The sequence below is a fragment of the Eschrichtius robustus genome, chromosome 4 (assembly GCF_028021215.1).
Source record: "Eschrichtius robustus isolate mEscRob2 chromosome 4, mEscRob2.pri, whole genome shotgun sequence".
In the NCBI taxonomy this organism is placed as follows: domain Eukaryota; kingdom Metazoa; phylum Chordata; class Mammalia; order Artiodactyla; family Eschrichtiidae; genus Eschrichtius; species Eschrichtius robustus.
Window position 1 is genome coordinate 88,361,719 of NC_090827.1, and position 21,795 is coordinate 88,383,513.

The following is a 21,795-nucleotide window of genomic DNA, read 5'->3' on the forward strand; positions in this document are numbered from 1 at the left end:
TTTTAAATTTTCAATTTCTGCTCTTTATTACTTTCTTCCTTCTGCTCTGGGCCTATTTTGCTCTTCTTTTTCTAGTTTCTTGAGGTAGGAACTTAGCTAATTGATTTGAAATCTTTTCTTTCCTGTGTATGAATTTATACTATAAATTTTCTTCTCAGAAATGCTTTAGCTGCCTCTCATATATTTTGATATGTTGCATTTCCATTTTCACTAAGTTCTATGTATTTTTTAATTTGAGATTTACTCTTTGACCCATGAGTTATTTGGAAGTAGGTTGTCTACTTAAGTGTTTAGAGAATTTCTTGTTGTCTTTCTGTTACTGATTTCAAGCATGATTACATGATGGTTAGAGAACACATTTTGTATGATTTCAATTTCAATTTGCTGAGGTTTGTTTCATGGTCCAGGATATGGTCTACCTTGGTAAATGTTCCATGGGTGCTTGGAAAAAATGTGCATTCTGTTGTTGTTGGGTGGAGTGTTCTGTAGATGTCTGCTAGGTCTGGTTGGTTTACAGCACGGTCCAAGTCTGTTGAGAGTTTAGCTAAGCTACACCATGATGTAGCTGCCTTGGCATCTACTTTGGCCAAGTGGCTTGCAGGGACCTTAAACTAACACTAGTCCTTCCTGCACATGCATGTCCTACATAGCAGCCCACAGTCACAAGCAAAAGTAAGTTCCTTATGTGACTTCTCCAATAGCCCTTGTGACCAACAGTCTCCCCTGCCTCCACCTTACCTACCCAGCTATTTACCATTACTGTTACTTTTCTTTTATTCTTGATGTTCCAAATTTCCTTCTGTCATCTGTTTTCTTCTATCTGAAGAACTTCCTTCAGCAATTCTTTTAGAGGAGGTCCACTGGCAGTAAATTCTCTTCATTCTCCTTCATCTGAGAACGTTTTTTATTTCACCTTCATTACTGGTGGATATTTTTACTGGATATAGATAGAGGTTTGGTTAACAATTCTTTTCTTTCAGCACTTTAAGAATGTTGTGAGTTTCCTTCTGGCCTCTATGGTTTATGGTGAGAAATCTGCTGTCATTCAAAATGTTCTCTGGCTGCTTTCAAAATCTTTTCTTTGCCTTTAGTTTTTAGCAGTTTGATTATGATGTGTCTGGGTCTAGATTTCTTTGGATTTACCCTTTTGGGGTTTGCTGAACTTCTATAATATATAGGTTTATGTCTTTTGCCAAATGTGAGAGTTTCCGGCCATTATGTCTGAGATTCTTAAGACACAAATGTTAGACCTTTGGTAGTTTCACAGGTCCCTGAGGCTCTGCTCATTTTTTTTTTTTTTTCCCGATCTTTTTTTCCTCTGGGTTCTGAATGGATATTTCTATTGCTCTACCTTCAACTTCACCAACTCTTTTACTCTGTATTTCCATTCTGGTGTTACATACACTGAATTAATATTATTTTTTCAGTCCTAGAATTTCCATTTGGTTCTTCTTTATAGGCTGTGTTTCTTTTCTGAGACTGTTCCCATCTGTTTTGAGAATGCTAGCCCTTACTTCTTGGAGCATTTTTATAATAGCTGCTATTTCCATCATCTTGGCATTGGTGTCTTTTGATTGCCATTTCTCAAGTGAGTTGAAATTTCCCTGATTCTTCATATGTCAAGTAATTTGGGGTTATATTCTGGACATTTTGAATATTATATTATGACACTCTGTCTTGTTTAAATCCCACAGAGAAGGTTAATTTTTTTTTTCTTTTTTTAAGCAGGCAATCAGCCCAGTTGGGTTCAGGCCACACATTTTAACCAGCCTTCTGTGGGTTATGATTTCAATGTCAGTTCCACTTCCAAAGCCTTTGCAGTGGTACTCGGATATGTCCCTGTATGCCTTACTCTTTGGCCAGTATAGGACCTGGGCTATGATCTATCCCTTATTTCAGTTCTCAAAGTCTTTGGTATGTGTTTAGGATGTGATACACACACACAGCTCAGGGATGAACCTGGGAGTTCATAAATATCTTTATAGGGTTGCTTTCCAGAGTTTCTCCTTCTCCAGGACCTCCCTGGTATATTCTGGTTCCCTGGGGCTCTGCTTTTTGGTCTTCCAGCAGGAAAGCTGGGGCTCTAGTTGCTCTGCTCTGCCTTGTATCTCCTACAACTGTGCCTGCAGCCAAGTAGTGAGAGGACAGAGAGAAAAATAAAGAACAAGGGTAGGCCCCATCTTCTTGGGACCACAGCTCCTCCAATTGGAGAGGAAGGTTACCCTCCATCAGAGTTTTAGGTGCCTGTGGGTCCTTGCTGTCACTGCCATGGTGAGACTGCTTGGTGGCTGGGGGCATGAGAGAACAAAGAAAGACAAAAAAAAAAAAAATAGGGGGATTTCCCCAACTTTCTCTGAGTGTTAGTTCTCTTTCCTGCAACTTGAGCCAGAACTAAAGGGCTTCTCTCAGAGTTCTCTCTCTCTGCCCCGGTGCTTACATCCAGGGTCCGGGTTTCAGGCTGCCTTGAGTCCTGGCTGAGAGAGACCAGAAGACAAATGGGAGGCTCGCCGCTGGCTCAGTGATACTTCAAACGCTGGCCTTCTTCTCCAATCTGCCTGCTACTGTTTACTTTTCAGTCTTTAAATAGCTGTTCCATGGATTCTGTTCAGGTTTTATGGCTGTATTCAGCGAGAGTGACAGGGTGGAGTGTGCCTATTTTATTTTTAAGATTGATTTTCAAGCATACTCCATTTTAGGTTTTGTATTTAGCACGCATTTAGTATTTTAGGTATTACCCCGAGTGTTAAAGGCAAAGGTAAAGGCATGTTAGGAATTTTCAATTGCGAACATATTCTAACAGTGCAACTATGGTTGATAGATTCACATTAGTTAACAATGTCTTGTTGAATCTCTTAAATATTCCTTATATAAGCTTTCCTGGGAATATGTGAATATAACTTACCAGTTATCACCACATGTAGCAGCTTTGTTAAGGGTCTGTGATACTGCAATACTGGTTAGACTATCTTTATGGTCACGAGCCTGAAATATCTCTTGACCGATCTCTCGAATATGAGTGGAAATGACCACAAAAATTCCACGTGAAAAACCAATCAAGATGTAGCCATCACCATACCTATAGCAATGAAGGCAATAATACAGTAGAAAGGGATATTAACTATCATTTGCAGTACAGTAAATAAGCAAATACCTTAAAACTAAGGAATTCGAGAATATAATTTATCAAGGTCCTATTTGCCAGATAATATGCTAGGTCGTTCCACATAATAAATCATAGACTATAATCCAGAAAATGTTACACAGAGAAGTGAAAATGCTACAGACAAAAATTAAATATATTATAATTAGTAATGGAAAACACAGGGGTATCCTTCTGTAATGAGCTTTTGTACATACCAACTATAGCAGACAATGTTGCCGTAGCGCTGCTGAAACTCCAGATCAATTGGGCTATCTGGCTCATTCAGATTAAAAAGAAACAAAGTTTTCTTGCCAACCACTACACTTATCTGCCAGAAAATAAAAGAGATTATGAAATGAATTACTCAGTACTTCATGAAAAGACTAATAAGCAAATCCAAACAGCATAAACCTAATTTAGAAAAACAATGAGCCAAATTTAGCATGTTAAATGTTATAATTAGTAAGGTAACAATATGACTAACTCAAAACATTTGTAACATTTTACTAATATACAGTCTGGGAAGGATCCTTGGCTTCACATATATGCAAATACACCCTTGGAAGTACACTAAAATAGCTCGATGGAATAACCTTTTAAAATTCTCTGTACCTCTAATATGAGTCCTGTGCAGTACAGGAAGGTAGGTCTGACATAGTTCCATTAAAACTGAATTCATATCCGGAGTATAGAGAGTCTTCTATCCTAAGGCCGTCTGATTTTGATTTTGGGCTATCTGGGATTACAGGTCCACACCTGTGTGGATAATCTAGCTCGGCTTTTTATATCATCACTCTTCCCATCACCTGCAGGGCACTGGTCAATGTGGCTAGACTACTATCCAGCTGGTACAAGTCAGTACTTAACTATAATTCTCAGTTGAGGGTCTAACTGTGTTGGGGAGAGAAAAGAGTGCATTACTTATTTGGGTTCATTAAGGGTAATGGATATATATATGTAAAGAGAAACACTTTGATATATTTCCTTGATTCTAAGACGCTACCAGTTAGGAGTTATTATCACTTTAATAATAGCTTTTAGAGAAATAAAGGAACATTACTTCATTAAATATATTCTTGTTGATTGTAAAAATCATCTGGATTTCAGAATGCTAAAATGTGGCAGGGAAAACAATCTAAGGTATTAAAAAAATAAAACTATAATTTCCAGAGCTCTGGTCCCCACATCTGATAGAGTGAAAATAAAAAAAAAGATAGAGAAATCAATACTCTTGCTTTTCAAGGTGCCCCCACTGTTTTTGCTACCATAAGAATAAGAAAAGCAGCAAGTGTAACAGGAAGCTGTCCTCATTTGCTGTGATATTAGGTGGCAGCAGAAAAAACATTTAGGCCTGAGAAACTGGGGCCTGCATTGGTTTAATAAGTGAAGGACTATAATTTATTTATCACTATAGATTCTGAACCATACTAGGAGACAGAATATCCTAAAAAATTACCAAAATAATTTGGGCCTGGATTTGATTTAGAACTCTTACTGTGCTTTCAGCAGTGGAGGTGCGGTCATCAGTCTTCATCATGGAAAACTGCATGTCGCTAGGCTCTGATCTCACTGGTGTCTGCAAAGGTGAAAATACTATCACTATGAATAAACCCCAAACTCAAATTCATTCTATTACTAAAACAGGTAACTTGCTTTCATTTCTGTTACAGGTTGGACTAACAACCTGAAAATCCCACTGCTACAAACTTCTAGAAATTCTGGATGAAACTGAACACGTTATCTTATTAAATGGCTAAGATAAGCTTGAAAGAAGGTTAGGAAGATTTCCAGGGACCGTAAGCAAAGATCAAATTGAAAACCAAAGTGTGTGCAGAAACTGATGCTGCAGATATCCAGAGCAGTAGCTGGTAAAGGGAGACAATAAGGAAGCCCATTTGGCTCAAGCTGGGCTTTGGGTCAGAAAAAATTCTTTTCAAATCAAAGACTTTCCCTCCTATGCTCATTGTGGTCTAAGGTCCAAAGTTATACTTTGAGTGGTCTAGAAACTCCCTGCAGTGTTTGGCCAAAATGAATCTAAAGCCTCTTCAAAGGCTGCAAAAAACTTCCACAGTCAAGTCCTGCTGGAGATGAGCTCACAATTCAAAATGAGAAAACTCAGAAACAAACAATGGATCAAGAGGAAGAGTCACCAGATCTAAAAAGAACAGAATTATCAGAAAGAGATCATAAAATAAATACATTTAAAATGGCTAAAAACATAAAAGGACTCATAAATATAAGAAAAGACAACACTTTCTTTAAAAAGTCCAGGCAGATTTTAAAAAGAACTACAAAGTACTTTCTACAAATAAAAAGTAGAGCCATTAAAATAAAGACTCAATGGGATGGACAGAAGATTAGACAAATTTGAAGAAAGAATAAGTTAACTGATTTGAGGAAATTATCCTGAAGATTGCAAAGAGCGACAAAAAGAAACTATGAAAGAGAGATCAAGAGATATAAGAAGATCCAACATATGTCTAACAGTTGCTCTGGAAAGACAGAATAGAAAGGGCGAGAGGTGAATTTCAAAGAGATAATGACTAAGAACTTCCCAGGATTGATGAAAGACAGCAATCTTCAGATTCAGGAAGCAAGACAAGTCCTCAGCAGGATAAATAAAGATAAATCCACACAAGTTACAATGGAGTGCTCTGCAGAATAGCCAAGTCAAAGCAATGAAGAGAAAATACCAGACAAAACAATACTTACAACGTATGTTTTGTTTACTGCATCATAACTTAAGTAGTATGCCAAATTCTGGAAGCATACTTCTTGGGGATTAAAAATGGGAAATAGTTGTCTTGTATGTTAATAATGGCTCAGTGGTAGTGGCTTCCTTGGATGTTATGTGTGGAAAAGTATTCTAAGGTCTTGATTCAGTGAAGAAAAAAAATGCCAATATCTACTGATGATGTGTGATATGGATACAAGGGGGACCTGTAGCATTCTAATTCTAAAGGACACCAATATAGATGGACCAAAATTACAAGGTTTCTAGAAACTATTTTTTACAGTAATGCTATATATATATATGTTTTTAACATCTTTATTGTAATGCCATATTAACCTTCCTTAAGAACCACTGTAATCATGCTATGGTCTGCTCAACATAATTGAGTTACTTCTATCTCACTTTCAAAGCTTTCCAGATATAAGAACCAACTTTCTTCTTCAGACTTATCTTCTATAAATTCTCAATCAAAGCCCAAATCTTCAGTCAGTCCAGTCTGGAATAAGCCATGAACAAGCTGTAATAAGTTTTTCCTCTTATCTTTGTTCTGTTCTGCTTGGAGTGAATGACAGCGACTGCTAAATGTCTTACAACACCCATTAAAACAAGTTTTAGCAGGGCACATGATCACCGAGGCAGACTAAATTTGCAGCTTCCCTGGCAGCAGCAAGGTGTGACCATATAACTAGGTTCTGGTCATATGATATGAATGGAAATTATGATTGCATCTTCCAGATTAGGTCGTTCACAAATTTCTTGCACTCCACTTCTCTTTTTCCCTTCCCTGGGGCTGAAATGAGGTGCTGGTATGCTTGCTTTAGCCATGCACATGAGGGCAAAACACCCTAGAAAATGGCAGAACAATAAGATGGAAGGAAGGGAGGGGAAGGAAGGAAGGGGGACTTTATACAACCTTGAGAAGCAGAGATACATAGATGACATGCTTACCCCTCTCTGTTTTATGAGAAAAAAAGAGGAAAAACTACCCAAACTACCATATTCTTAGAGTCCTTGTAATTTTGGGTCTCGTTGTTACAGTAGTTTAGCCTATACCCTAACTGATTTAGATCATCTTCTCTCTTACAGATTCACAATCCAACTTTCATTTATCTCCTCTATCTCACAAATGTTATAGGACTTGTAAGCTATATCACACAATTTGATAATCATATAAGACGATATATGTTTAATCATGATTAGTTTTCTCTTCTTGAGAGTAGGGGGCCTATGGTGGGCAGCCTCTAAGATGGTCTGGAATGATCCTCACCTCCTGGTGTTCATGCCTTTGTGTAATCCCCATCCCGGCCCCTCAGTGTAGGCTGGGCCTAGTGACTCACCTCTAGAGAACAGAATACAGCAAAAATAATTTTGAGATCAGGTTATTTATTAATGATTGCAGCTTAAGTCTTGAATGACTATTCTCACTCTCTTGCCAGCTGCTTTGTTGTGGTCCCCAGTCAAGCCTTCAGATAAGACTGCAGTTCAGACTGATAAAATGATTGCAGCCTCATGAGAGACCCTGAGGCAGAAGCACCCAGCTTAGCTGCACTTGGATTCCTCATCCACAAAAACTGCAAAGCAATGTTTGTTGTTTTAAACTGCTAAGTTTTGGGGGTAATTTATTATGCAGCAATAGATAGTTAATATAGGGCCATATTTCATATTTCTTCTGTAGTCATATTTCATATTTCTTCTACAGTACATAGCACAGTGCCATGTAACTAGCAGGTATTCAAAGAATGTCAACATTGCTCTAGAAGTAATAAATCATAAGCCAAGTCATCCAAAGTGAAATTTTGCCACTGGTGAGCTTCTATAGCTATGGGTAATACAAATTCCCTTGAGAGGAGCCTCTGAAGATCTAATCAATCTTGGGAAATTTGAACATCAGTAAAATTTAACCCTAAAATTAAATTTAATTAGGATTAGTTTGGAAGCAATTTAACATATCTGCTAAAGGAGTGGGCTTTAGAATCAGGCAGCTGATTACATTACCTGACTCTGAGTCCAGTTGTTAACATTTACGTTGTAAATATACATATATAAAATAAGAGTTATTTCACAAATATACTGTTTGACTATAACCACAGAGCTAATAATCCATGCTAATACTAGCCAATGGGAAATGTACAAAGGAGGATATTTGGATAAAGTATTCATATTAAAGAAAAATGTCCTAATACATTAAAAAAATTTGATGTTCAGAATGTGAAGTTATTGTATACATATCTCACAAAGAGATTTTTAAATTTTATAGATCAGTTTGATAGGGCAAACTTTGTTTTGGAAGAAAATTTGAATATAGCAGACCAAAGAGATGTTACTGTATTACCTGTCTTATCGTGTCACCTTCCTGATTACTAACTGTAATCATTTTATCTTCACCACCTAAAGCAAGCATGTTTTCTGCATTCCAACATCCACATGTGATTCTCTTAGTATGTTTTCCTGAAAAAGAGATGATTTTTGTACATATTGATTTCTCAAAAAAAATTTTAGATATCTGTGATGTTAATCTGAAAGTTTAGGTAATATACTATGGAAATTAAACAGACAAGAAATTTTAAATCTCATCAAAGCAGTTAGTGTCTAAGCAACCTTATTTAAAACAGTTTATTACCAAGTTGTAAATCAAGATACAGGCATATGAGGGCAATCCTGTTTTCCAATTTTTTATGTGCATATGAGCATAGGTCCTAACGTAAAAAGATATTACACCCCTTGACAAGTTTGTTTGTTTACCATATAACCAAACCTATCACAATAATGTCTTAAGCACAAAATGTGCTTAAATCTCAAAGCACCAAAGCTATCTTTACTATATTCAGCTTCACAGTGTGGGAGACCCTTGGCATAAGCAGATTCAACGTCACAGTTTTGACTATTTGTATATAACTAAAGGACATACAATGATTCATGATGACACTGAGGTACAAATATGAAGGCACCCTAGTGAGACTTGTGTTAAAAATTGACTCATTTAGCTAGTGAGGGATATTAGATAGCCACTAAGTATCAGGACTTTTTTTATTGAGCAATCTAGACAGTGCAAAAAGCACATTTTGGGGTGGAAATTGCATGCCTGACACTGAGGGCATTTGTTGAAGGTCCTGGGATAGATAAATACTCAAGAGCCCCAAGGTTAATTAAGTATACAGATTCCAGAAGCAGACTGCCTATTTTGAATACGTGGCTCCACCACTTACTGCAAAACCATGGGTAAGTGACTTAACCTTTCTATTCCTTAGTCACATCATCCAAAAATTGGGGATAATAGTAGGAGCTCTCTCATAGGGGTTGAGGATCAAACGAGTTAAAGCACTTAGAAGAGTGCCAGGCATATAGGAAATGCTATATAAATGTTAGCTATTTTAGCTGTTATTGAGACAGAGATCATGTTTATTTTATTCATGTGCCCCTTACAGAACCTAATACAGTATGTATGCAGAAGGCAGGCTCTAAATAAATAGTCGTTAAGAGAGTAGACCCTGAGGCCAGAGTTTGCCGAGTGTTAGAGGCTCAGGTAGGAGGACAGTATGTATGGCTGTGAAGTCCCGGAAGATGAGTAAGAGGTGAAGTCAGAGAGTCGCCAAGGGCCAGGTCACAGAGGGCTTGGCTGGCCATAGTGAGGACTTTGACCCTGGGTGACATGGAGAGCCACTGGAGAGTTCCGAGCAGAAACCTCACTGTGGCCTCCGGGTTGAGGATATTCTATAGCAGGGCAAGATCTGAAGCAGGGAGACCAGTTAAGATATTCCAGAAATTCAGGTCAAAGATGTCTGAGCCCCACACCACGGTGGCAGCAGTAACGGTGATGAGAACAGTCTTGATTCTGGAGATATTTGGAGATAGACCCTACTAGATTTTCTGGCAAATTAGGTATGGAAAGTAGGAGAAAGATAAGGGTCAAGGATGACGATAAGGTTTGGCTTAAATATCTAAAAGGATGGAATGCCATCAATGATGAGAGGGAAAACTATTGGTTTTGGTGATATTAAATTTGAAGTGTTTACTAGAAATCTCATTGGAGATGTTGAGTAAGCAGCTGGATGTATGAGTCTAGAGTTTGGAAGAGATAAATATGGGACTACAGAGGTAGTATTTCAAATCAGAAGACCAGAGCACAAAAGTGAAGGGAACATTCAGAGAAGAGACTGGGAAACAGGAGATTTTGCTGATCATAGATTAAGTGGCTTAAGTGGTACACTGGAACTGGGTGTCCAAAGTAATGGGTGTTAGAAGGGAAAAAAGGAGTACGTGAAGAGAGGTGGAAAGATGCCAAAGACAAACTTCTTTCTATACTCAAGAAAGGGAGAAGAAAATCTCTCCTTTTCTTCTAGTGCTCAGAATTCAGGTTAGCCTTAACTTCACTGATAACAGTTAACATGTTTTGCGTGCTTACTTAACAGTGTTCTGGGCACTTTACATGTATTGACTCATTTAATTAGTATTAACTTATAGTTACCATACTATGGCCACTGAAATGTAAATCATGTTATTGGGAGACTGGCAATATTAGGTACACTGTGAACAATGAAATTCATGCATGTTAGAAGCATGCAAAGTGAGAACTGCCTATATCTAGTCTAGTTCAAGGAAATAAATCAGAGCATGATGAAACAAGGTAACAGACATTAGCTACTGTAAAAACCATGCATTTGTGCAGCTGCTGTTGGAAGTGAAATGCCTTGGTTTTAGGAAAGTAAATTATTTCAAAGGAAGAAAAGCAGAGCCACAAATCACAACTAACTCTAAAAGAGGCAGCTAAAGGACCTAAAATATATAATTAGCCTGAATCTTTTCCATTTTACACAGTGAATTAAATTAGCTGAGATTAGAATCAATATTCATATTAAATACAAAGATCACATATAAAATCATGTATATATGACAGATACTGACACAAAATAATCATGCTTTGACAAATTATTTTCTTATACCTCAAGTGTCAAAATTTCTAGGGCTTATAAGTTAACTGGTAGAATATACCTGTAAATGAAGTGGGAGACAGAAAATGCCTACTTAAGTCAAACTAATTTATATGGTGAAAGCAGAGTTTTGTAACTCAAAAGTTTTTAGTTTAATTTTTCAAGTGGATCAATGACATAACTGTTTAGGTAGAGCACTAAAAATATTCCTATGAAAGATATACATATATGTGAAAATAATTTGAAATGAACAAGTGTCCTTAATTGAAAGGCACTTTCTCAAGTATTCTGTGGGCACTATTATCTCCAGGATTTAATTCTTTCATTAGTGGTAAATTATATTGGCCACCTGTATGTAATTAAGCCCACTGTTTCACCATTCACCAGCATGATGTTACAATAACTGAAAAGAATCGATACTGTTTCCTCCTGGGGAGTCCGAGGGCAGATGCTAGGTGACCAGAGGCTGGGGGAATCAATGAGACTGAACCAAGAAGGTCAAAGGATTAGACACACATACCCTCCAGTCATACACCCTGAGGGAAATATAACTCGAAGTCCACTCCTAGATTAAATTGGTGTTTGGAGAGAGTGAGGGGTCAGAATTAGGAATCTGGACATACTCTGTCCAAGAAGCCACCAAATGTTTTAGCCCATCTACTAATGTGTTGATATGCATCTGAGCTATTCCATGCCAGAGGCACAATCTGGGTGAGAAAGGGACAGTTGGAAGCCATGCTATTAATGTACTGGTGTCCAAAGGCACAGGCTCACCCTAGGGCAACCAGTTACATAGCCTGGGAAACTCTTAGTAGGTAGTGAAGATGGATCTTCTAGTTTAGATAGATGTATGGCTTGACCAGGGAAGTCTTAATTTTAAACTACAAAATTTCTCTTGCAATATCAGGGAAATCTGAGGTGGTAAAATTTACATTTATGTAAAGCATCTCAAATATTTAGCAGTGTTTCCAGCTACAACCTACCAAGGACAGGAATCTTTCGAGATGTCTGACGATTATAAATAAGCAAATTTCCTTTAACAGTTCCAACAGCCAGGAAACTTCCAAATTTTGACCAAAGAAGGAAAGACAATTGATCCCTGTAACATTAAGATACAAATTACTAAATAATTCACAATTATAACCCCCTAAGTAGTCCTTTTAAAAAGTACTTCATGAATAGTTTTAACATCTACTTAGAAGCTGAAGTACAAAATTACAACTTAATGCTTTAGGACAACGAAGAAGTGCTAAAGACATTCTGAGACACTATAAAATGATCTTAGGTGAGTGAGACTTAAAATACAAATGTATGATGAATATAGGCTTCAATTCAGTCATGATGGAATCTCAAATTTCATCAGATGACTCATGATGAGATACTTATTAATTTGTCTACTAATGATAGTTGTAACTCTAATTGTGGTAAAAATCTTCATGGATGATAACATCTCATGCTTTAAAAAAAAGTAGTGTCCAACTATACGATATACTAAATTGGAAAAAGCATTGGGAATTCATGATTCATGAAAAAGGACATATATTTCCCAGCTCTGTCACTGTTAAGAGTAGCTCAGAAGGAGGTAGAAAGCACGTTTGCCTACCACCAGTTCTTACTGTGCATTCTAGGACCCAAAGGTTGAACTTGTATACAATCCTCTACTAAAGGGAATCAAGACTCCTTGGAGAGTAGCTCATTTATACATTGAGGAAAGAAATCACAATGGATCTAGAAAAGTGGTTATGAAAATACAATCCCAGGACCAGCATCATCACCTGGGAACTTCAGAAATGCTAGTCCCCAGATCCCACCCCTGTCCTACTGCATGAGAAACTCTGCGGGTGGTGCCCAGCTGGCTGTGTTTTCATAAACTCTCCAGGTGATTCTGATGCAGCTAAACTTTTCGAGTCTGATAGATCAAGCTACTGTTTTCAGAAAGCAGCACAGCTTTCAAGAATGTTGAGGGCAGTAATAAAAGGACAAAAGAGTCAGCTTAAAGGGTACTCCTCTGGCTAAATTAGGGGAATTTGAGCATTAAAAATTACATATTTAATTGAAACAAGTTGAGTTTGTGACAGGCCATAAAACCTAATGATACTTGGAAGACAAAAGTTCACTTAAAGCATAGGAAAAGTTAGTTGTAATAATAAGTGAATGTAATAAAATGTTTAGTAAAAATTAATTTTAATAAGAAGTATTAATATACCGGGCTTCTAGGTTTCTTCAATTGAGTATATATTTACAATTATTGAATATATTAAGTATACAGTATACTTTATAAAAGATATTAAGTACATATTTTATAAAAGATAAATATGCATTTATCTCTCAGTTTAAGTAGGTACAGCAGCCCTGAGAACGTGCCTCTCAGATCTCTAACTATAGAAAGTGTAACTGACCAAGGCCCCCAGCTGCTAGGCATTGGAATCCATCACCTCAACATGCTGGGACCACACCTTCCCACGGGTTGCTCCCAGACAATGACTGCGCATGGCAGGGGTCCTGCTGAGGCCCATTCCTGGGAGGTACAGGGCTCCTTTGATGGTAACCTTGGCTCAGACTGGGCCTAGCTGAACTTTTTAGAACTGTGCTGCGGTCCCAGATGTTTCTACCCCCCCTTTCTTTCTTCCCTCTCTCCTTTACAAGGGTCAGACATGCACTGTGGTCTGACGGCTCTTCTAACCTCTTCTCCCTCCCTGTTCCCTCACAGATATTTCCTGTGATAAACACCTTACACATTTAATCCTGTTTTGGAGTCTGCTGCTCAGAAAACATGAATTTAAAAAATTGGAGTGAGCTAAATAGTACCAGAGAAAAGAGGAACTATATGACAAGAACAAGGTCTGATTAGCAACTGTGGTCACATACAGTAAGAGTAGTGTAACAGTATTAGTCCAGTCAATAGTTTATCAGTACTAACAGTCACACAACAACCAACTAGAAAGAGGGTTAAATAGTGTATTCCAAGAAGATCAAGTAATCAAATGTCTTCAAAAGAAGAGTTAGCTGAATGGGCTTCATCTTTCCTCTCTTAGAAGATAAGACCTCTAGAAGGTCCTACAAAGTACAGTAAGATCCTAAGACATACATATGTTTCCAATTATGCTAACAGATCAGGCCAACATATAATAATCACACATATTTCTGGCCAAGAAAAATGTAATGAATATATTATTATAGGAAAATGCACCTGGCTACAAAAAAAGGCAACCTATGTGAGAGGCACAGGTTTATAAAATTCTTGCTGATATGACAGTTGAAGGTCAATTAGAAAAGAAGCTGAGTAGGGCGACTAGTACTCGGGTGTGAATGGCCTTGGGAGAAGCAACCATGTCCCATGATCCAACCAAGAATCAACTGGTTGATGAACCAGATGCTGTACTCAGAGATTCTCTGAAAAGACTGATGTATCCCAGGTAAAAAACTAAGTGATTACTGCTGTAGGCCTAGGTAGGATCAGGGTAAGTACCACTATAATCTTAAAAAGGTAGAAAAAATACATTTAGTAAAAATGATGAAATAAATTCAACCCATTGTGCTAACCTAATAATTTAAGATAGTTAAGTGGCATTGCAGCAACTTTTGTAATAATTATATTTGACGCTTTGTGAATTATTTGTTTGAAGTGCACAGAAGAATCTAATCAGATTAAATTTGTAAATGAAATTTTAATTGTTTAAAGGAAACTTAAGTTTGCAAAATATTTAAGAAAATTTTGCAAACTTGATATTCAAAATTGTTAACTATCATGATATATTAGATTGATCATTAACAAAAAAACAAATAGTAGTAGGTATACCTTTCTATAGCCAAAGGCCTTTAGACATTAAAATATTAATAGCAACAGTAAAACACCCTTAATTTTACCTTATTGATAATTACAATAACATCTACTGTTCCCTCAGTTCTTATTTTGGTGCCTGGCCACTGCATACAATTAACTGTCACAACAATCCTGAGATGATGTGAGAAAATGGAAGCGGGGGAAGATAGACAGTGGGAGGGATAGCTGCCAATTCGAAACACCTGGGATTAATTATGCATTTTTCTCTGGGTCAGGATGTGGCCTCACTGATGCTCAATTTGGTTCAAGAAGCAACACTTGATGTTTATAAACATCCTCTTGAATGGAAGTACACAGGGTGTGTAAAATCCTTCTGAAAAGTGATGTACCGAAGTGTTAAAGGACAGAAATAGAAATGAAGGTTCTCAGACCTAGCAAGACTTGATGTTGTTCAGACACTATTGCCTGTGGATGCATGTCTCGTGCGTCACTTTGGAGGGTCAAGAGAACCTGCGCTAAGGTGATGTTTGGTCCTGCTCTGTTATTCCTTGGTAAGTAAGTTGGAAAAGTATAGTCTAATCTTACGGTATGTGTGTGATCTCTTCCTGCCCACCTGCAGGCCACATGATGCCATGAAGCAGATTATTATTACTATACACTCTTTACATATATGAAGAAATTGAGGCTTAAAGAGAGGTTAAGCAATTTGTCCAAGGTCAAAATTGCAGTTTTAGTTGTAAATACCTACAGGTTTTTCTTTTCCATATGGCAAAATGGTTTCCATTTTAGCAGAGACCTGCAATTTATTCTGTCTGCCCAGGATTTTTCCCACTTGTGAACTGCCCCACCCTCACTCCACTCTTCACTGGGTAGGATTATCAACGCCATGGCCCTGCCTACCTTATTCAGAGACCTTCTGAAGAAATGAGTGGACACTAGTAATGTGACAGGGGCATGCTCTTTTCTCTGGCATAACTTGCTGTGAAGAATGGTATAAGCTGATACCTGCCAGTAGCCATCAAAAGAGTCTGACTTACATATATAGGATGGATAAACAACAAGGTCTTATTGTATAGCACAGGGAACTATATTCAATATCCTGTGATAAACCATAATGGAAAAGAATATGAAGAAGAATATATATATGTTTAACTTAATCAGTTTGCTGTACAGCAGAAATTAACACATTATAAATCAACTACACTTCAGTAAAATTTAAAAAAGAGAGAGTCTTAGAAGAAGTCAATACAGAGAAAGGAAGAGCCGAGAGATGGAGACAGTCTTGACTGCATCATTAGAACCCCTTGATCTAGCCATGCCTGCAGCCAATCCCATCTCCAGATTTTCCCAAATACATTTTCTCTCTTCTTTGGACATTTTAGTCTGTTCCATTGAAAGCAACTTTTTAAGAAGTCATATTTTATAATCATAACAACTTTATTCTAATTAACTGAACAAAATTAATAGGATTATATATAACAATTAAAAAAGAAATGAACTTTTTCCTTTATAAGAAAATAACTTATCAATGCATCTTTATAATAAAAGTAGTATTTGTAGCATCAAATCTGCAAATAATGATATTTCTAAGTGAAGATTTAAAATATAAAAAAAGTTATCCTTACCTCATGCCACTGTCTAACTGGCTGGTTTTGTTTGTGTTGGCATCCCATAGATAAATGCAACTGGATTTCTCAGCAATCACTGCTAGGATATCTCCATCCTTATCCCAATCCATAGCAACACAGTTACTTTTTAAAAAGAGAGCAAAACATCACTATGCATTTTTTTCAAGTAGGGAAAGAAATTTAAACACTCAACTATTTGTGATTTTTGTCTATAACAAGACCATTCAATCTATTTTTGAATACGTCATAAACTTTCTAAAGTGAGAAATATAACTCACCATTCAGTGCCTGGATAAAACTAACACCAATTATGTTGTTGTTGAGGGGATGGAAACATTTTTAATTCTATTTTAAATATCATTTTCATATACTATATTAAATATAATTATACCTAATAAGTTAGCAGATTTTCTCAACACCTATAAAGAGCCTGGCCCTTTGGTAAAACAAACTCATCAAGCACCTCTGGAAAGGAATCACATCTGGAATCAAGAGGAAATTTGTATGATCAACTTTCGAAAGGTTATTTCAGATTTACAGAGGGAAAAAGTAGGTACTGATAAGAAATGATGTTATAACTAGATAAACTGTGTATTGAACAGATCAAGGCTGGGTAGACGTAGGACTGCAAACAACAAGAAAAACTGATTTCTGAAATAGTGAGTAAGAAAGTTTATTTTCATTTCATATCTTAATAGAATAAGAGTGATTCAATTAAGATAACAAAATAGTTATAAATAGGAAATGCTCTATTTAACATGTTTCTTACTGTTTAAAATTACTCCAAATGTTTATTATAATTTAAGAACTTCCTTGAAGATTAACCTTTCCTTCCTTCTCTGATGCTATATTTCATTTGGAGACCCTCTGTTCTTGGGTATTGGCTAAGCCATACTCAGCTTTACATTTAAGATAGCTGGGTATTACTTCAGTTATTTTATTCTTCGAACTGTTAAAATATGTTTTGGGGGACTTCCCTGGTGGTCCAGTGGTTAAGACTCCGTGCTCCCAATGTAGAGGGCATGGGTTCAATCCCTGGTCAGGGAACTAAGATCCCACAGGCCACCCTGTGTGGCCAAAAATAAAAAAAGTTAAAAATAAATAAATAAAATATGTTTTGGGATCTTAATTTTCTATAATATTTTCAGAGATTTTGCGCGTCTGGAGCCTGTGCTGAGGCCGCGATAGTGAGAGGCCCGCGCACCGCGATGAAGAGTGGCCCCCGCACCGCGATGAAGAGTGGCCCCCGCTTGCCACAACTAGAGAAAGCCCTCGCACAGAAACGAAGACCCAACACAGCCATACATACATACATACATACATACATACATAAAAGGAATGTAAGCAGACAAGAATAGCATTAAAAAAATAAAAAATAAAATTTTGGTTGACTGGATAAAAAAAAATTAATAATAATAAAAAAAAGAGAGCAATGGGAAATGCTAAAATGGTGGCATTAGGTGGGTGGGAGAGAAGTAAAGCAACCTGATTTGCAAAGATGGTGGCGATAAGCTACAGAAAGCAGATGTGAATTTAAAAAGCTTGGCAGCATAAGACCATTTAGGTGAGGGACTCTACACATCATAATAACCACTAAGACTATCAGTAAAATAACTAATACAGGGAATGATCACACTGAATCATTAAAAATGCTTATGTTATGCTTACTGTAGTCTAGAATGACTTCCTTAAAATAAGGTTTTTGTCCTTTAAGAAGTATGCACAAAGTAACTATTAGAGAGGAAATACTACAGCCATATGGGCTTATCTGCATATACACACACTAAAGCTTGTTTATAATTAAATAAGAATTCTTTCACATGGACTCATTTATAATTCTGTCTTACAGCTTAACTGTGAATGTATGAATGTTTATAAACGTTAAATTCTAATTCATATACTATATATATACATATTTCATTAACTGTTTATGGTATAAAAAACCAAATCTCTTTGCAAATGGAGAAAGCAAAATAGGAGATACAGGTGAGATATGTTATAAAATTCTATTTGATTATAGTTTTAAGACAGTGGTTTTTTAGGCCACAAAGCTTGAAAAAGTTTTGGATCTACCACTGTACTTACCCAGATAAGTTGATTTCACTTCTTTTTTGACCATGGCGATCAAAGATTTTCACAATATGATCAGCTCTAAAAGCAATCAGAACACAAAGATACGATTTAAATGTTTCTTCTTATTTCTCTAAAGAGTTTCTTTTATACACCCAAGTGATTTTATTTTCTCACGATAGTTTCATAATTTATATGTAAAAAGTTATTACTAGGGAAAAGGTTCTATGAATTGTGATGTTAATGGAAATATATTACTTTTCCCACCATTCAGTCATCACCCAAGAATTTCTACTGAACAGATAGTGTAGTTAGGTGGGCATACAACCATTTGGAGTCAGGATGATTTACCAACATCACTGATTTCTTACCCTGTTACTGCAAGGTAGTTTCCTGATGTTTTCTGCCAGGTAAACTTTATTGGTGTGCCAAGCCAAGTCTTTTCTAGCAGTGAGAAAACACGCTAAAAAACACAACACAATTTCTATATTTTCAAAACATACAATTAAGCGTTGGTCAGAAAAGATGTCAAAACATGATAATGAAAACAATAGGATTCAGGATGGTGAAGGCTTATGCTAGAGCTTACCCAAAAGAAGTCAACGATGTAACAAACAAAATGACCAATCAACCAACCAACCAAATAACCACAATCTGGTCAGTAAAGTATGGACCTCGATATATATGGGAGCATTTACTATAAAACGTTTTTGCTTTTGAATGTTTTTGAATATTAATTTTATAAAAATGTATGGCTTTAGTGTTTAATAGCTATTAAAAATTTAAATAATTTGAACTTGAACTTAGCTAATTATTAATAGCATAGATTTGGGGAGATTAAATTTAACAAAATTGCTATTAAAAAATATTAACCCTGATAGAAATACAAAATGTCTATACTTTCTTCAAAATTATTATTTTCCTTTCCCCATCAGTTACATTTACTTTATCATTAGGTGTTTAATTTGGCTATTGGGTGGACACTTTTTCAACTGAAAAATCATTCTTTTCACTTAGACAATAAAGAACTGTGTACCCAGTATGGACGCCACAAACCACATGTGGACTTGGAATTTTATTGAGGACTTGAAATGTGGGTAGTCCAAATTTAGATGTGCTGTAAATATAAACTACACATGGGGTTTCAAAGACTATAAAGGAGAGAATGCAAACTATCTTCACTGATAATTTTCATACTGATTACATGTTGAAATGATAATATTTTGGATATACTGGGTAAAATAAAATATATTATGAAAAGTAATCTTACCTGTTTCTTTAAAAACATTTTAATTTGGCTACTAAGATTGTTACATTGGCTCACATTATATTTATACCGAAACAGTGCTGATCTAGAACATCTAGGAACATACGAGTTTGGATGAATAAATGTAGATTTTAACATTAGGTTAAATTACAGGTTAAACAATGATGCCTATATGTAGGCATGTGAAATTTAGAGACTACTGCAGGTGGCTTGACAGTCTGAATAGCAACACAAAACTCTTCCAATGGTCAAAACTGAACACCAATCACAGGCATTCACTATGTTAAAGATTAAATCCACCTCTACTGAAAAGAGGTGCGCTAAAATCACAGGTGCATCCAAGTTTTGTGGAGCACGAAGACACCCTTAAATTAAAAAAAAAGGAGTATAAAAGCATCTTACTTTTGCAATTTTATGACCACATTGCCCTGGAACCCCTGCATGCAAGTGAAGGGTCCCTAAACTTGAATTTTACCAGCTTCATGGTAGACCTCCTCTGGCTGTGATCTTATAAACTATTTTTCTTCAAAGGAGGTTTACACACGCTCCTTACACATACAATGGACCGGAAAAGGTGCTAGCTTCACGACCAGAAAACCAACATTTATATTTGGCTTTTTATTTATTAGCTGTAGGGCTTAAAGCAGGTCGATTAATTGCCTCAAACACAGAATTCTCAACTGTAAACCAGAAATAATAATATCTCCTTACTTCTGGTACTTCATAAATTGTGAAGAGCTTTAGAAATGAGTTAACATTACCAGTCTGTCAACTCCAATCTCCACATTAATAGCCACCAGAACTTATAAAATTGCGTGTGTGTGTGTGTGTGTGTGTGTGTGTGTGTGTAAGGGGATATTGCTCGGTAAAGCGAAGGGTGAATGATCTGCAGCCAGTGACCGGGGAATGGGATTCACGAGAAGCCCAAGCCTAGAAACCCTGTGTGCAGAGGATGACGCTCTAGAGCTTGAGACCTGCGTGTGCAGATTTCCCCGTGAATCATGTACATCGCCACCAGGTGATCTGTAAATTGCACCAGTCACAGGCAATACAATTTGAGATTATTTTTTCGCAGGCTTTTCACACGTTTTAAGGCGCTGAGCAGTCGCGCGGCTTGCCAGGTGTTTAGCTGCAAGAAATGAGGCAGTTCCTGACACCCGAACGAGTCAACTTCACCGCGACCCTCCAAGCGCTTTCACACAACTCGTTCTTTCCACCGTGCGAAGTTCGGGCTCTCTTCAGATCCAGTCTGCTCATTTCCAGCCGTGGCGGGGTTCCCTCTTCCCGCAAAGCACCAACTCCATCCGCGGTCCCAGAAATGAGAGGCCTCCCTCCCCGCCTTCTCCTCTTCAATTTTCCTTCCTATTCCCTTGTTCCTTCAACTTCGCCCCTGCTCTCCCCTTCCCTGTTCGCCCCGCTCCCTTCCCCACTTCTCACGCACTCGGGAGGACGAAGGGAGGTCACAAGCTCCTATCCTCAAAGCGACTCTTGGCGGGCTTCTTCCCGCTCCCCCGGGGTTCGTAAGTTATTTACCTTCATCTCAAAGCTCAAGCAGCAGCCGCGCGATCTAGCAAGTGCGCAGGCGCACCCAGTCTCCTCCAAGAAGGCTACCGCGTTCCCGTCACCCAGGAGACCGCGCGAGCAATGGCCAATCAGCGAGCGCCAGCTGAATGACAGTGCCTAGTAGCGACCTCCGCAAGGAAGAGCGGGAGGCGTGGACTGAGATCACGTGATGCGCGCGAAGCAAGGCCCAGAGAAGTTGAACCTCGCGAGGGCTTCCTGCGCCCCTGCTTTCTGGCTGGGCCTTGATTGGATGCGACCCAGGGGAGGCTGACTCTGTGAGACGTTGGAAAGCGCCTGCGTAAATTTCGGCCCCGGCTACTAAGAAGTCAATAGTAGCCAGAGGAGGGCGCTGAGAATTTCAAGAAAAGAAAGGAGCTGAGTGTGGATAAAAGGAGGGGAGAGTTGGTTCATGGGGCAATACTCTTAAGCAATCCACGCAAAGAGATCACTCTGAAGCTATTAAAGGGATGTTAAAGTTGAAGACTGATTTCTGCTGGGGATATATTTGTATCTTCAGATGTTCAAATTTGGGTGCAAGACCTGCACATTTAAACGGAGATGTTTTTAATAGGTGATTGAGTGAAGGAGAAAAAGGTTAGAGAAGTAGAAACTCAGAAATTGTCCTTGTAGTATTTAAAACAGAGTGAATGGGACTTTCTAGATTTAGGGAATGTGAGAC

At 37.6% G+C, this 21,795-nt stretch overlaps 1 protein-coding gene across 3 annotated transcripts in view; it reads right to left on the minus strand.

Annotated features, from left to right (window-relative positions):
- Positions 1–21,168, minus strand: part of WDR19 (WD repeat domain 19) — an 83,836-nt gene extending 62,668 nt beyond the window's left edge. Inside the window, exons 1-9 of one of the 3 annotated variants that reach the window (XM_068543090.1) lie at positions 21,087–21,168; positions 18,658–18,749; positions 18,302–18,367; positions 16,214–16,339; positions 11,788–11,903; positions 8,209–8,324; positions 4,638–4,718; positions 3,358–3,470; positions 2,903–3,076 (exon numbers count right to left, since the gene is read on the minus strand). In XM_068543090.1, coding sequence (XP_068399191.1) covers positions 2,903–3,076; positions 3,358–3,470; positions 4,638–4,718; positions 8,209–8,324; positions 11,788–11,903; positions 16,214–16,339; positions 18,302–18,367; positions 18,658–18,749; positions 21,087–21,092 — 890 coding nt within the window. In that variant the 5' untranslated portion in view covers positions 21,093–21,168. Of the gene's footprint in view, positions 1–2,902; positions 3,077–3,357; positions 3,471–4,598; positions 4,719–8,208; positions 8,325–11,787; positions 11,904–16,213; positions 16,340–18,301; positions 18,368–18,657; positions 18,750–20,994 lie in introns of all 3 variants that reach the window. The other 2 variants (XM_068543089.1, XM_068543091.1) reach the window with 2 other exon arrangements.
- Between the last annotated feature and the right edge of the window lie 627 nt (positions 21,169–21,795).